Source organism: Lolium perenne, chromosome 1, assembly GCF_019359855.2.
Source record: "Lolium perenne isolate Kyuss_39 chromosome 1, Kyuss_2.0, whole genome shotgun sequence".
NCBI lineage: Eukaryota > Viridiplantae > Streptophyta > Magnoliopsida > Poales > Poaceae > Lolium > Lolium perenne.
In genome coordinates, this window is record NC_067244.2 from 252,268,913 (window position 1) to 252,286,062 (window position 17,150).

Sequence of the window (17,150 nt, forward strand, 5' to 3'; positions counted from 1 at the left end):
ATATGATTTTTAAATTTTAAAATAAAAGGTTAAATGTATTAGCAAATAATAATGAATGTTAGAAGCACATTTCTTGAGCGGTTAAAAGTGAAGTCTAAAAAAGCGTAAAAGAACAATAACTCCATAAATCCATCGATATTTCTTTAGGCCCCTGACCAGACAAAATCTGTCGACATTTGTTCAGGCCGAGCCCAGGCCCACGAGGACAGCGACCACAACCTAGCCCTAAATCTCTCGCGTTGCCAAGCGCAGAGCCGCCTTGTTCGCCGTCACCACCACCATCGCCGCTGCCGCTGCCGCCGTGCCGTATCGTCGCCGCCGCCGCCTCAATACCACCACCACCCCCCCCCCCCTTCCCCGATATACACCACCCTCCGCCCTCCCACGTGCGTCGCCGCCCTCGCCGTTCCGTTTCTTCCTCGCCGACGTCTCCGCCCCGTCCCCTTCCTTTGGCCACCGGGGTCTCCTTTGAGGTAGGTCGTTTTCACCCAGCGCATCGATTCTCGTAGTTAGATCCACTAGGAGATCTTCACAATTTCTGGGTGCACACCGTCTAGATCCGTCCGCCCCTCACTCGATAATAATTGCACAATCCGAATTCACAAATAAAAGCGAAGCTCGAAATCTGAACGATCTCACAGTATGTTGAAGTTCCGAAGATGTTTATGCCCAGGGACTGCCCGCAGGCAAGCCTGTTATTGTTTGAATTCGATGGGATTTATCTTTGTTGGTTAGGTGGGGAATTGTTCACTCCATGTGTTCTTTTCCTCCGTTGACAAAATCAGAAATTTTCAAGAGTAAAGTCATAATTAAGGGGTATGGGGTTTGCAACACTCAATTAGTCTGATCATCATTAGTCCATCACACTTGAAATAGAGCTGGACCCATGGGCACTTGAAATATGGCTGTGCATTGGCATGGGTGGCCGAGCACGCTGTTCAGTTCTCATTCTTTCCAATTGTTTTCCTAGTAGGAGTACATCTCAGAGAAGACTAACATGGTCTTTTCTGGGTACCTATTTGTTCTGAACTTTTCTTCTATTGATTTGATTGCACTTCGTCATGTGTATTACTGACTTCTTTATCTGTCTTTACTTTTTATTTTGCACTTAAATGTGGTCTCCGTACTGCTTATGCATGATTAGTAATACATTAGTGATTAGTCATACTTCATTACTCATACCACATGCTGGGATCTAATCCTGGAATTTAATCCTAGTAGGTTGCAAATGGCGACTGAAGCTGCTTCTCATATTTCTGGTGGTTCTGAGTCATCAACAATGCCGTTGCTAGAACAGCTTGCTCAAGTATTTGGCAAGCTGAAATCCCACACAGAAGCATCCCTACAATTGCAAAGTGGCATTCAGTGGGAAGATGTCAAAGTACATTTTGTGAACCTTGAGAAGTCATACAAGAGCAAGTGTGAGGAACTGGAAGAAAAGCAGAAGGCATTAGAAGAGAAGAAAGCTCAAGACTGTAGGTTGATTGCTGAGAAAGAGGCTAATCTTTCTGCAAAAGAGCGTGCCTCGGTTAACAAGCTTCAGGAGCTGAGGGATGCTGCCGTCTCTGCCCTAGCGGAGGTGCGCCAAAAATATAATGTCGAGCTTGCTGAGATACTTGATGCCAAGGGAAGCAAAGACAAAAAGGTAAGAACCTCAACCAACGACACCAATGCATCTCGTGCTTCAGAGGAGCAAACCTCTTCTGCTAATGGGCTGGCCAAGCCATCTGAACCTTCACCAGTCGAGGTTAAGCCGCGCCCTGCACTGAAGCAACTCTGTGAGCAGATGGACATAAAAGGCCTTCTGAAACATCTTTCCGAAAATTGGAAAAAACTTTCTGGCCTTCGCGATGAGCTGTCTGTCGCACTAAAATGTGCAGCTGACCCTGCACGCTTCGTACTTGATTCGTTGGAGGGTTTCTTCCCAGACCAACTGCCTGGGGATAAACATCACTCCATTCAGGGACAGCGCAGAAGCTGTATTGTTTTGATGGAGGCTATAGCACATTCACTAGGAATGAAGGAGACGGGTGGCAACCACCCTTGGAGCTCTGAAATTATTGAGCAAGCCAAGGCAATTGCCGAAGAGTGGAAGATTAAGATAGCTGAGGTTGACCTTGATGCTTCTGATGGCTACTCATTGGAAGCACAGGCATTCCTACAGCTTCTTACAACTTTTAATGTTGATTTGGCGATTGACAAAGATGTATTATGCAAGATCGTAGTTGCCGTCTCTCGTCGCAAGCAGACTGCTGAGCTTTGTCGCTCTCTTGGTCTGGTTGAGAGAATGCCAGGTTGGTATCCACTCAGAATGCCACAAGGCAATTATCATCCCTTAATTTGCCAGGCTGGCACTGCTCATGATTTACTGCTAGGCCCCACAGCCATCTAGGGAATAAAAACCTTACTACCATGTGAATACAGCAGATGTTATATGTATAGATCCAGTGTATTACGATCCTAGTGCTGATCATTTGCTTTTTCAGGTATTATTGAGGAGTTGGTTAAGAAACACAGGCAAATTGATGCAGTTCAATTCATACAAGCTTTTGGGCTTTCAGAGAGTTTTCCTCCTGCCCCTCTATTAAAGGCATATGTGGATGAGCTAAAAGACTCTCTTAAAAATAATAAGGATGCCAATGTGACTCCTTCAGTGGTAATGTTCTGGCTACATTCTTTTGACATCTTGATGATTGTGTAATATGTTAGTTATTAATAGACCATGATTCATCAATTCCACACATCTTACTTTCGGACTTAAAGGCTAAATACTCTTCTTTCTTTTCTTGCCATAAGGAATTTGAGTTGATGTATCATGCTGTATTTGGTATGCAATATTTATCTTGTGCGCATGTAAATTGAGAAGCTATTATTGAGAAGGCTGTTGGTGTATATAGGTCTGAAACAGCTGAAAAACTACTTTCAAAATCTGGTGGATGGTGCTGCTGTCTGTGAATGATAAAACACTTGCGAAGTATTAGGTTGTAGGACCCAATTGACTCATGGCATAACCTTATTTTGGGATCTGGAGTAATTAACATGGTGGATTACTGTATCTTGCCATTCATGCTTAAATATTTTCATGTCTAGTTTTCTAATCATCCTATCTAGTTTTCTGTATTATGATTAGCATTTTGGGCTAATTGTGCTGTTGACTTGTTAAACACATGTGCAGGATGACCTGAAGACTCGTGAGCTACTTGCACTGAGGGCCATCATCAAGTGCGTCGAAGAGTACAAGCTCCAGAAGGACTGCCCACTAGGACCCCTCCAAAAGCGCATCTCTGAGCTAAAATCAAAGGGCGAGAAGAGGCCAGCGGCTGATTCTGGCCGCAGTTACGTGAAGAAGCCCCGGGTCTCTGGGATCTCAGCCCCTCGGCGACCTCCCAGCTCTGCTGGTTCAGGCCCCCGCAGGCCCGCCGTCCCAGTTGCCACATGGCAGCAGCGCGCCCCTCCGCCGCAGGTGCCCGCCTACCCCGACAGGTACGGTGTTGCGGCTGACCGTTACGTTCACTACGCCGCTGCGGCGCCACCCGCGCCCACGGCGTACGACGCGGCTGCCCACTATGCTGCCTACGGCGGCGGCGAGCAGTACGGAGCCCCGAAGCCGTACCAGTACAACCCAGGATCGATAGCCGCTGCTGCCGCCGCTTCCTACAATGCAGGCCAGTATAAGGTCGCGTACGGCGGCCCTGGCGCCCTGCCTAGTGCTGCGGGTGGCTACGCGGCTTATGGCGGCGCCGCGGGGCAGCAGCCTGGTTCTTCAAGCAGCTACCTGGGCTACGGTGGGGCTGGCTATCGCCCTTCGCAGTAAAACGGTAGATTGTAACCTGCATTCAGCTCTTGCTCTGCTGATGGCAGCAAGAACTTGGCTTCCAGCCACCCTGAAACCCCAGTGGGCTGTTGCTGAACATCCCATAGCTAGTGGATTTTGCAGCTGTAACTTTCTTATTTTTCATGTCGTGTCAGCCAATGTGTGAGGCGCCACTGTCACCGTTCTGATAAACAGGATTTTTTTTTTTTGTATTGCTGCATGTATCTAGCTGTGAACGGTCTGTCTACATTAGCTGCCACCGTTCTTGCACCTGTCTGTCCTCAGGCTGCACACACATTCCATGTGTTTACCTTTTGAAATGAATAATTTGTTTGATGTTTGCGGCAAAGTAAGGTCTCGGAGATTGCACCGGCGTTTCGATGAACGGTAAGCAGAAGCTTGTGCGCGCAGATACAGGTACTTAACAAGCTTCTCTGGCTGTGGATTCAGCAAGGACGTTGGCAAGAGGAAGATGGAGGCTGATCTCAAAAATCGGAGGATGGAAGATCTATAAACTGATGGGCTGTCCAACTCAACTCACGTTTGATTCGCAGAATTTCACTAATGTTGAAATGCTATAAACGCAGGAATATGTAGGAATCTATGTGTAATCTCAAAGGATTGTAAAAGCACAAGAATTTACGAAATTAGATATTTAATTGATTAGGAAAAACACCGGAATACTTAAAAATCGTAATCTAATCATGATTAAAACATATGTAAAGGTAAGATTAGATCATTACCATGCAATTTATGATAGTTGTCTCATTTTTTGTGTACTCCCTCCGTTGGTGAATAAATTCATGTTTTCCTTTTTTTGTAAAATTTAACTATTTTTTATAAAAAAATAGCAACACATGTGACATGAAACTACGATATTATTGAACTACATGTCAAGATTGCAAATCTTGCAACGACAGAAGAGCGTTCTATTGAGTGTATTCTTCATGTGCTAGACCAAGACCTAACCCATACTGCTTAATAAATCCCTTTTTACCCGTAAAAAATCTAGCGATATCAATTTAGTGCCATAAATATTGATATTTTTTTCTAGGAATTTGATCAAAGTTAACAAAATTTGACGTAGGACCTGTCCAAACTTACACTTATTTGAGGAGCGAGGGAGTAAGAATGTGAAGAAGAGATTTGATTGGATTGCATAGCTCCTTGGGTGTCCCTATAAAACATAACGAAAGAAGGAGGAAAATCCTATCCACTTTCCTTTGAACCAGATGGATAAATGATGCCATCAATCAGAGAAATAAAATTATGTTTCTATGATTTTCCTCCAATATTTCTATGGATCGAACGGCCCCTAGGTAAGAAGCAGACTCCATCCATGTTGTAGAAATTGTAGTAGAAGAATCAAGGGTTTGAGCATAAGAGTATCTTCAGTCGCGTCCCCCATACCACCACCAAAGGGATTTGGGACGCGCCGGATAAAAAAACGTTCCCAGCCGCACCCCCAAAGCCTCATTTTGTCTGGCGCAGCCCGATACGGTGTCCGGCGCCCCGAGCCCGTCCCCGCTACACAGGGGACGCTCCGGGGACGCCGGACACACCGAAAAGCGAGGCGAAGCGACGCGGGCCCGACGCGTCAGCGGTACAGAGAAAATTCGTCCACCGCTCCCGCCACATCGCTCCTCTCCCGCCACGCATTTCTGCCATCCCAACACATTTGACCTATCCTGCCCGCCGATTCATTTGTCCCTCCTGCCGTCGTTACACTGTTCCTCCCGCCGCCACCCTCTCCCCATCCATGGCGCCACCGACTGCCCCAAAAAAAATGGCCAAGAAAGGGACCAAGAAGCCGCCGGGCAAGGAGATGAAGGGGGCGAAGGCGCCCTTCGCGAAGCCGTGAAAGGCGCCGGCTCCGAAGAAGAAGCCGGAAGGATGGACCGATGATCAGTGGCATCAAGACTGTCTGCGCCGGAAGTTGTCGACGGCGGTGCGGAAAGGACGGAGGGCGGCGCAGCTAGAGAAGAAGTCGTTGGCGGCGCGCGCGCACCAGCACACACTGGCTAGGTGTATCGCTGCCACCAACGCGAGCCCATGGAGTACGATGTTGCCGCCGTACATTCCGGGAGTGCTGTCCCCGTCGACATCCGGGTTCTACAACGACGGCCCCTCCGCCACTCTCGGGTGCGTGACGCTGATGACCCACAAGCATAGGGGGTGTATCGTAGTATTTTCGAGAAGTAAGAGTGTCGAACCCAACGAGGAGCAGAAGGTGTTGACAAGCAGTTTCGATGAAGGATTCACTGTAAATGCTCACAGACAAGTATTCAGGGGGTTTTGATGTAGCAGTTGAATAAAGTACGAGTAAGTAAAGTGCGAGAGTAACAATTGCAGCGAGTGGCCCAATCCTTTTTAGCACAAAGGACAAGCCGGTTTGTTTACTTATAATGACCAAACGTTCTTGAGGACACACGTGAATTTAGTCTAGTGCTTTCGCTTCATACAGCCGATTAATCTTCATTGTTTTGATAAGTGTTGTGTGGGTGAACCTATGCTAATGCACCGCCCTTCCTAGAACTAATACATACTTGTGATTATACCCCTTGCAAGCATCCGCAACTACAAGAAAGTAATTAAGATAAATCTAACCACAGCCTTAAACTCTGAGATCCTGCTATCCCTCCTGCATCGATATACCAACAAGGGCTTAGGTTTCTGTCACTCCGGCAACCCCGCAATTGGCAAACGAATACAAGATGTATTCCCCTAGGCCCATAAAGGTGAAGTATCATGTAGTCGACGTTCACATGATACCACTAGAAGAATAACACCACAACTTAAATATCATAACATTGAATATTACTCAACCATAATTCACTACTAACATTTAGACTTCACCCATGTCCTCAAGAACTAAACGAACTACTGATGACCCACAAGTATAGGGGATCGCGGCAGTCTTCGAGGGTAGTATAACCCAAATTTATTGATTCGACACAAGGGGAGGTAAAGAATACTTATAAGCCTTAACAACTGAGTTGTCAATTCAGCTGCACCTGGAAAAGCACTAGCAACAGGGGTGATGTGAAAGTAGCAGTAATATGAGAGCAGTAGTAACAGTAACACAGTAGCAGTAATAGCAATATGAGAGCAATGGCACCAGAAAATAGTTGATACTACTTCCAATGACATGTAGAACGAGTATATGATGATGAGAGATGGACCGGGGTTCCCAGCGATCTACACTAGTGGCAACTCTCCAATAACAAGTGACAAGTGTTGGGTGAACAAATTACAGTTGGGCAATTGATAGGAATCAAAGCATTAAGATAGAACATCAGGCTTATTAATTATGTAGGCATGTTCTCCAATATAGTCGTACGTGCTCGCAATGAGAAACTTGTACAACATCTTTTGTCCTACCAGCCGGTGGCAGCCGGGCCTCAAGGGAAACTACTGGATATTAAGGTACTCCTTTTAATAGAGTACCGGAGCAAAGCATTAACACACCGTGAAAACATGTGACCCTCACATCACTACCATCCCCTCCGGTTGTCCCGATTTCTGTCACTTCGGGGCCTTTGGTTCCGGACAGCGACATGTGCATACAACTTGTAGATACAATCTAAGCAATAAGTATAGAGCTCAAATCTAAGATCATGCCACTCGGGCCCTAGTGACAAGCATTAAGAATAACAAGATTGCAGCAACAATAACTTCACAAACTTTATAGATAGACTAATCATAATGTATCATCCATCGGATCCCAACAAACACAACACCGATTACATCAGATGAATCTCAATCATGTAAGGCAGCTCATGAGACCATTGTATTGAAGTACATGGGGAGAGTATACCGACATAGCTACTGCTAGAACCCGTAGTCCATGGGGGAACTACTCACGGAGCATGGCGGTGGCGGTGGCGTTGATGGAGATGGCTTCCGGGGGCACTTCCCCGTTCCGGCAGGGTGCCGGAACAGAGTTCTGTCCCCCGAATTGGAGTTTCGCGACGGTGGCGGCGCCCCTGGAGTCTTTCTGGAGTTTCGTCAATTGGTACTGTGTTTTTAGGTCGAAAGGGATTTTATAGGCGAAGAGGCGGCGCAGGGGGGCACCTGGGGGCGCCTCACCCTAGGCCGGCGCGGCCAGGGTCTGGCCCGCGCCGCCTTGTGGTGTGGTGGCCCCCTGGCCCCTCTCCGACTCTTCTTCGGTGTTCTGGAGCCTTCCGGGAAAAATAGGAGGTTTGGCGTTGATTTCGTCCAATTCCGAGAATATTGCCCGAACAGCCTTTCTGGAACCAAAAACAGCAGAAAACAGGAACTGGCACTGTGGCATCTTGTTAATAGGTTAGTTTCGGAAAACGCATAAAATCATCATAAAGTGCAAGCAAAACATGTAAGTATTGTCATAAAACAAGCATGGAACGACAGAAATTATGGATACGTCGGGGACGTATCAGCATCCCCAAGCTTAGTTCCTGCTCGTCCCGAGCAGGTAAACGATAAAAAGAATAATTTCTGTAGTGACATGCTACTTACATAACCTTGATCATACTATTACAAAGCATATGAAATGAATGAAGTGACTCAAGGCAATGATCTATAGTTGCTAACAAATAGATAACATATAGCAAAACTTTTCATGAATAATACTTTCAAGACAAGCGTCAAAAGTCTTGCACAAGAATTAACTCATAAAGCAATAAATTCAAAGTAAAGGCATCGAAGCAACACAAAGGAATATTTAAGTTTCAGCGGTTGCTTTCAACTTTCAACATGTATATCTCATGGATATTGTCAACATAGAGTAATATGATGAATGCAAATATGCAAGTATGTAAGAATCAATGCACAGTTGACACAAGTGTTTGCTTCTAAGGTGGAAGGAATTAGGTAACTGACTCAACATAAAAGTAAAAGAATGGCCCTTCTACGAGGGAAGCATCGATTGCTATATTTGTGCTAGAGCTTTGGTTTTGAAAACATAAAGAGAGCATAAAAGTAAATTTTTGAGAGGTGTTTGTTGTTGTCAACGAATGGTAGTGGGCACTCTAACCCCCTTGCCAGACAAACCTTCAAAGAGCGGCTCCCATTTTGTTTTTATTTTTGTGTGGCACTCCTTCCAACCTTTCTTTCACAAACCATGGCTAACCGAATCCTCGGGTGCCTGCCAACAATCTCATACCATGAAGGAGTGCCTTTTTATTTTAGTTTTATTATGATGACACTCCCCCCAACCTTTGCTTACACAAGCCATGGCTAACCGAATCCTTCGGGTGCCGTCCAACAATCACATACCATGGAGGAGTGTCTATTTAGTTTAATTAATTTGGGACTGGGAATCCCGTTGCCAGCTCTTTTTGCAAAATTATTGGATAAGCGGATGAAGCCACTAGTCCATTGGTGAAAGTTGCCCAACAAGATTGAAAGATAAAACACCACATACTTCCTCATGAGCTATAAAACATTAACACAAATTGAGAAGCATATTGAATTGTTTAAAGGTAGCACTCAAGCAATTTACTTTGAAATGGCAGGAAATACCACATAGTAGGTAGGTATGGTGGACACACATGGCATAGGTTTTGGCTCAAGGTTTTGGATGCACGAGAAGCATTTCCTCTCAGTACAAGGCTTTGGCTAGCAAGGTTGTTTGAAGCAAACACAAGTATGAACCGGTACATCAAAACTTACATAAGAACATATTGCAAGCATTATAATACTCTACACTGTCTTCCTTGTTGCTCAAACACTTTTACCAGAAAATATCTAGACCTTAAGAGAGATCAATTATGCAAACCAATTTTAACAAGCTTTACGGTAGTTCTCCACTAATAGGTTTAAACTACATGCAAAAACTTATGATCTACTTGAGAGCTCAAAACAATTGCCAAGTATCAAATTATCCAAGACATATGAGGCATTTTCTGCTTCCAACCAAATAAAGATAAGTATTGTAGCTTCCAACTTTTATCATTGAACATTAAAAGTAAAACGAAGAACAAGTGTTCATATGAAAAAGCGGAGCGTGTCTCTCTCCCAAACAAGGATTGCTAGGATCCGAATTTATTCAAACACAAACAAAAATAAAAGCACACAGACGCTCCAAGTAAAGCACATATGATGTGACCGAATAAAAATATAGTTTCAGGGGAGGAACCTGATAAGTTGATGAAGAAGGGGATGCCTTGGGCATCCCCAAGCTTAGACGCTTGAGTCTTCTTGAAATATGCAGGGATGAACCACGGGGGCATCCCCAAGCTTAGACTTTTCACTCTTCTTGATCATATATCATCCTCCTCTCTTGACCCTTGAAAACTTCCTTCACAACAAACTTCTCATAAACTTCATTAGAGGGGTTAGTACTCAAAAAAATTGAATCCACCTTGGTCCTGTAGTGGCACATTGCAAGAACTCAATAAAACATTAGCTACAGCCCTCTACGTCTAGAAAGCCTTGCTTAAAGTCCACAAGAGACAATGCAAAAAAACAGAGACAGAATCTGCCAAAACAGAACAGCCAGTAAAGACGAATTTTAATAAAATACTTCCGTTGCTCAAATCAGAAAACTCAAAACTAACGAAAGTTGCGTACATATCTGAGGAACACGCACGTAAATTGGCATATTTTTCTGATTTTTCTACAGAGAAAACAGCCCAGATTCGTGACAGATAGAAATCTGTTTCTGCGCAGAAATCCAAATCTAGTATCAACCTTCGATTAGAGGCTTCACTTGGCACAACAAAACACAAAACTAAGATAAGGAGAGGTTGCTACAGTAGTAAACAACTTCGAAGACACAAATATAAAACAAAGTACTGTAGCAAAATAACACATGGGTTATCTCCCAAGAAGTTGCTTTCTTTATAGCCATTAAGATGGGCTCAGCAGTTTTAATGATGCACTCGCAAGAAATAGTATTTGAAGCAAAAGAGAGCATCAAGAGGCAAATTCAAAACACATTTAAGCCTAACATGCTTCCTATGCAAAGGAATCTTGTAAACAAACAAGTTCATGAAAAGCAAAGTAACAAGCATAGGAAGATAGAACAAGTGTAACTTCAAAATTTTAAGCATATAGAGAGGTGTATTAGTACCATGCAAATTTCTACAACCATATTTTCCTCTCTCATAATAATTTTCAGTAGCTTCATGAACAAACTCAACAATATAACTATCACATGCAGCATGCTTCTCATGATTTCCAAACACATAATTTTTATCAAGTTCAAGAATAGTGGAATAAAAACTTTCAAACTTACTTTTATTAATAATATAACAAGGTGATCGATCAATCTCAAGAGATATGGGACTCCTAAATAAAGTCGATACTTCTCCAATCACATCTTCATTAGTAGTACAATTAATATTATCAAGTAACATAGGACCATCATCTAGAGATTTATCATAAACATTTGCTAAGCAAAATTCTTTAGTACCATGCATTTCGACATCAGGCACAAACAAAGCATTATCATAAGATTTATCAAAGTAGCATGGATTATCATAGATAACAGTAGCATAATTATTCTCACAAGTTTTACTCATAGGGAATATTTCAAGAGAATCCACAGGAACATAACATTCAACCTCTTTCGGTAAGCATGGAGGACAATCAAATAGTGTAAGAGATAAAGAGTTACTCTCATTAGAAGGTTGGCATGGGTAGCTAATCCATTCTTCCCCCTTTTGTTCGTCGCTCTCCTCTTCTTTTTCATCCAATGAGCTTTCAGGTTCATCAATTTCCTCCTCTTTTTCATCCAATGAGCTTTCAGGTTCATCAATTTCTTCTTCCACCGGTTCCTGCAAATTGTGAGTGCATTCTTGTGCATTAATGTGTCTCTCTTTATAATCAAGGATATAAGGATTCCTACTGTAGCATTCTATGCAAGAATTAAGGATAGTAGAGACATAATCTTTAAGGTCCTTACAAATAGCACAAGTTTCATAATTCTCAACCATGAAGGATTCTATCTCAGAGGCTCCCATAAATAAGACAAATTGTTCTACCTCTTCGAACCCATAATGAATATAGCAATTCCGATTATAGTTCTTAATTAAAAATTCCTCACTAAAGCCACATTGAAATTTAAGATGTTTAGTATCCTGTTGAGAGCAACAGTTTATATCATGGCGTTTAAGCAAGATTTTAGCAATTGTATTCACTTTTTCTATCATAGCACTCATTACTTCACCCGCTCTTGATTTCCTATAATTATTATAACATTCTATGAGCTCCAAGTAGGTTGTAGGTTCTCCCATAACAGCAGTTTTTAATTTTTAGATTTTTCAAATTTTTATGGATTTTTGGGTATATGAGAAAAGTAAAACAAGACAAAAAGAAACTAAGCAAAAGTAAACTAGGCAAAATAAAACTAGACAGAAATAAACTAAGCACAAATAAACTAGAAAAAGGTAAACTAAGCAAAACAAAATAAAATAAAACAGAGAAAGAGGTAGAGTGTACTCCCCAGGTGAACTTATGAGTAGAGCTATGCCTCCCCGGCAACGGCGCCAGAAAATAGTCTTGATGACCCACAAGTATAGGGGATCGCGGCAGTCTTCGAGGGTAGTATAACCCAAATTTATTGATTCGACACAAGGGGAGGTAAAGAATACTTATAAGCCTTAACAACTGAGTTGTTAATTCAGCTGCACCTGGAAAAGCACTAGCAACAGGGGTGATGTGAAAGTAGCAGTAATATGAGAGCAGTAGTAACAGTAACACAGCAGCAGTAATAGCAATATGAGAGCAATGGCACCAGAAAATAGTTGATACTACTTCCAATGACATGTAGAACGAGTATATGATGATGAGAGATGGACCGGGGTTCCCAGCGATCTACACTAGTGGCAACTCTCCAATAACAAGTGACAAGTGTTGGGTGAACAAATTACAGTTGGGCAATTGATAGGAATCAAAGCATTAAGATAGAACATCAGGCTTATTAATTATGTAGGCATGTTTTCCAATATAGTCGTACGTGCTCGCAATGAGAAACTTGTACAACATCTTTTGTCCTACCAGCCGGTGGCAGCCGGGCCTCAAGGGAAACTACTGGATATTAAGGTACTCCTTTTAATAGAGTACCGGAGCAAAGCATTAACACACCGTGAAAACATGTGACCCTCACATCACTACCATCCCCTCCGGTTGTCCCGATTTCTGTCACTTCGGGGCCTTTGGTTCCGGACAGCGACATGTGCATACAACTTGTAGATACAATCTAAGCAATAAGTATAGAGCTCAAATCTAAGATCATGCCACTCGGGCCCTAGTGACAAGCATTAAGAATAACAAGATTGCAGCAACAATAACTTCACAAACTTTATAGATAGACTAATCATAATGTATCATCCATCGGATCCCAACAAACACAACACCGATTACATCAGATGAATCTCAATCATGTAAGGCAGCTCATGAGACCATTGTATTGAAGTACATGGGGAGAGTATACCGACATAGCTACTGCTAGAACCCGTAGTCCATGGGGGAACTACTCACGGAGCATGGCGGTGGCGGTGGCGTTGATGGAGATGGCTTCCGGGGGCACTTCCCCGTTCCGGCAGGGTGCCAGAACAGAGTTCTGTCCCCCGAATTGGAGTTTCGCGACGGTGGCGGCGCCCCTGGAGTCTTTCTGGAGTTTCGTCAATTGGTACTGTGTTTTTAGGTCGAAAGGGATTTTATAGGCAAAGAGGCGGCGCAGGGGGGCACCTGGGGGCGCCTCACCCTAGGCCGGCGCGGCCAGGGTCTGGCCCGCGCCGCCTTGTGGTGTGGTGGCCCCCTGGCCCCTCTCCGACTCTTCTTCGGTGTTCTGGAGCCTTCCGGGAAAAATAGGAGGTCTGGCGTTGATTTCGTCCAATTCCGAGAATATTGCCCGAACAGCCTTTCTGGAACCAAAAACAGCAGAAAACAGGAACTGGCACTGTGGCATCTTGTTAATAGGTTAGTTTCGGAAAACGCATAAAATCATCATAAAGTGCAAGCAAAACATGTAAGTATTGTCATAAAACAAGCATGGAACGACAGAAATTATGGATACATCGGGGACGTATCAACTACTCACGAGACATCATATGGAACATGATCAGAGGTGATATGATGATGAATAACAATCTGAACATAAACCTTGGTTCAATGGTTTCACTCAATAGCATCAATAACAGGTAGAAATCAATACCGGGAGAGTTTCCCCTATCAAACAATCAAGATCCAACCCAAATTGTTACAGCGGTGACGATGTGCAGCGGTGGAGACGGCGGTGATGATGATGGAGATGATGATGATGGTGATGGAGATGATGTCCAGCTCGATGTCGGTGACGATGGCGTCGATTTCCCCCTCCGGGAGGGAATTTCCCCGGCAGATTTCAGCCTGCCGGAGAGCTCTTTTCTCTCTGGTGTTTTCCGCCCCGCAGAGGCGGCTGTGACTCTTCGCGACTATCCTCTGGAGCTTAGGTTTTCGGGACGAAGATGTACGCGAAGGAGAGGAGGCCAGAGGGGGCTGTGGGCCCCCTCCTCACAGGGCAGCGCGGCCAGGCCTTGGCACGCGCCGGCCTATGAGGTGGGCCCATGGCGGCCCTCCTCGGCTCCCCCTTCTGGCTCCCTTCGTCTTCTGGAAAAATAGGATTTTCCGTATAATTTCTGTCAATTGTTGATCTTCCGAAATATTGCCTTTTGACGACGCTTTTTCCAGCAGAATCCTGACTCCGGTGCGCGATCCTCCAATAATCATGAAACATGCAAAATAGATGAAATAACATAAGTATCATCTCCAAATATGAAATATATCAATGAATAACAACAAATTATGATATAAAATAGTGATGCAAAATGGACGTATCAACTCCCCCCAAGCTTAGACTTCGCTTGTCCCCAAGCGAAACTGAACTCGGTAAACAGGACCACATGTTTATGGAGTGAAGAGTCGATAAATAAAATACGGACAAGAAGCATCATATCAATTCACACAAGACATTCTAGTAAACAACTTCCTCATATATTTCAACTTGAAACAAGTAAAAGGTAATCACAAATAAAGGTGCATAAGAAATCATAATTAGTGATGGCAAACTTCGTTCTTGGTCAGAGAACAATTAACATATTATGTTAAAGCTAATATGACGCAACTTGCATACTCAATCATAATAATCTCCTCATAATCATTGATAACCTTCAAAGCTATATTCATTCAGATAAAACTTGTACTAAACAAGGAAGAATAAAAGACATGATGAAGTAAATCACAATATAGATGGTTTGATCACAACAACTCAAATGCTTGCTTAAGATGGAGGGAAATAGGTTTACTGACTCAACATAAAGTAAAAGACAGGCCCTTCGTAGAGGGAAGCAGGGATTAATTCATGTGCTAGAGCTTTTTCAGTTTTGAAATCATATAAAGAGAATAAAAGTAACATTTTGAGAGGTGTTTGTTGTTGTCAACGAATGGTAGCGGGTACTCTAACCCCCTTGCCAGACAAACTCTCGAAGAGCGGCTCCCATAAAGTTTTATGTTTGGTTGACACTCCTTCCAACCTTTGCTTTCACAAACCACGGCTAGCCGAATCCTCGGGTGCCTGCCAACAATCTCATACCATGAAGGAGTGTCTTTTTATTTTAGTTTTATTTAGATGAAACTCCTACCCACCTTTGGTTTCTCAAGCCATGGCTAACCGAATCCTCGGGTGCCGTCCAACAATCACATACCGTGGAGGAGTGTCTATTTGTAAAATTATGAAAGTTAATTAATTTGGGACTGGGAACCCCATTGCCAGCTCTTTTTGCAAAGTTATTGGATAAGTGGGTGAAGCCACTAGTCCATTGGTGAAAGTTGCCCAACAAGATTGAAAGATAAAACACCACATACTTCCTCATGAGCTATAAAACATTGACACAAATAAGGGATGATAAATTTTGAATTGTTTAAAGGTAGCACACGAAGTATTTACTTGGAATGGCAGGAAATACCATGTAGTAGGTAGTTATGGTGGACACAAATGGCACAGGTTTGGGTTCAAGTTTGGATGTACGAGAAGCATTCCCTCTCAGTACAGGTCTTTGGCTAGCAAGGTTAATTAGCAAGCATAAGAGTTGAGGGAAACAAACAAATATACATGTGATAGAAACAATCATGCATCTTCCTTGTAAGCACAAACAATTTTAACTTCAGAATAATAAGCTATGAGCTAACAAGAAAGGAAGACAATGAAACAACTACATGTATTTCTCTTTTCTACTTAAACTTCAAAGTGTTGTTGCTATTGACCGATGCTAAGTTTGCCAAAACCAAATAGATTAACTCAATGCTCCCAATGTGATACCAATACTAATAACAAGATGAATCATATAATAGAGATTGCAAACTAAAATAAGATGTGCAATATGTAAATGATAAGACTTCTCATTAATATTCCATAACGATAACTCACACCAAGGGATAGATAGACAACCAACTAAAGGAGAGATACTTCCACACTGCAACCCATCTTATATGATAACTTCCCTACTCATGATATGACACTACTTGATAGTAAAAAGTAAAAGATAGTGATGATGTGATATCGCGGCACTCCCCCAAGCTTGGAACAAACCAAGGGGATACCAATACCGATGATGAATTACTCCTTCGGCGGTGGTGGTGATGAATTCCCATCATCAGACTTCCAAGGAAGAGGCTCTCCATCAACAAACGACATCTTGGTCTCGGGAATCCTGAAACTAGCAGCATAGCTTATGTGTTTAAACCTGTTTTCATACTCACAGTTCTGATTCTGAACGTCATAGAGTTGAGCTTGGAGTTTGTTGGTGGTGTCGTGAAGCGAGAGGATGTCGTCCCACAGCTTTGCAGTCTCATTCCTGTGTGCATCAATAAGTTCAGACACAATCTTGTGGAAGATGTCCACTTCACGCTCAGCCATCTTCTTGTAGTTGAAAACCTCTTGTTCTAGCTTCTCCATCCTGTCTTCCAAGCTTCCTTCTCCTTTAGGACCCTGGACATCTTTGATCTGCAACTCTCCATCAACGAGCAGCAACTCCTTGGGGTGCATCTTCAGCTCGTTCATGTACAGGTTGACGACGTCCTCGCAGAAGCTATCCGTTGGAGTTTCCGATGAAGACATGATGGATCTAGATCCGGAGCAGATCCTGGCAGAAAACAGCTCGAAACAAAACACGTTGAGAAAACGATATACGGACCTCCAGGGGTCCGGGGGATTATATAGCAGGAATTTTTACGACATAAGGAAAGTACCAGGTCGAACCAGAGTCGGAGAGAGGCGACGAGGGACTCTCCTCATAGGGCGGCGCGGCCAGGCTGGGGCCCGCGCCGGCCTATGAGGGCACGCCCTCGTGCGTCTTCTCCACTCCGTTTCGAT

The 17,150-nt window shown here is 43.5% G+C and overlaps 1 protein-coding gene across 2 annotated transcripts; it reads left to right on the forward strand.

Moving 5' to 3' along the window:
• Positions 1–201: 201 nt before the first annotated feature.
• LOC127327644 (FRIGIDA-like protein 4b) lies at positions 202–4,154 on the forward strand. 2 transcript variants are annotated; one of them, XM_051354417.2, is made up of 4 exons: positions 202–473; positions 1,219–2,294; positions 2,487–2,656; positions 3,176–4,154. In XM_051354417.2, exons 2-4 carry the CDS (start codon positions 1,229–1,231, stop codon positions 3,812–3,814), a joined length of 1,875 nt encoding a protein of 624 aa, XP_051210377.1. In that variant the 5' UTR covers positions 202–473; positions 1,219–1,228; the 3' UTR covers positions 3,815–4,154. The 2 variants fall into 2 exon arrangements, with proteins under 2 accessions (XP_051210377.1, XP_051210376.1); XM_051354416.2 differs by having other exon boundaries at positions 1,222–2,294.
• The last annotated feature ends 12,996 nt before the right edge of the window (positions 4,155–17,150 follow it).

Bases quoted from the DNA above. Each gene is read 5' to 3' on its own strand.
- LOC127327644 (XM_051354417.2), top strand. From the start codon at position 1,229: ATGGCGACTGAAGCTGCTTCTCATATTTCTGGTGGTTCTGAGTCATCA. The intron at 2,295-2,486 runs GTTGGTATCCAC...TTGCTTTTTCAG, and splicing joins TCTGGTTGAGAGAATGCCAG to GTATTATTGAGGAGTTGGTT. The intron at 2,657-3,175 runs GTAATGTTCTGG...ACACATGTGCAG, and splicing joins CCAATGTGACTCCTTCAGTG to GATGACCTGAAGACTCGTGA.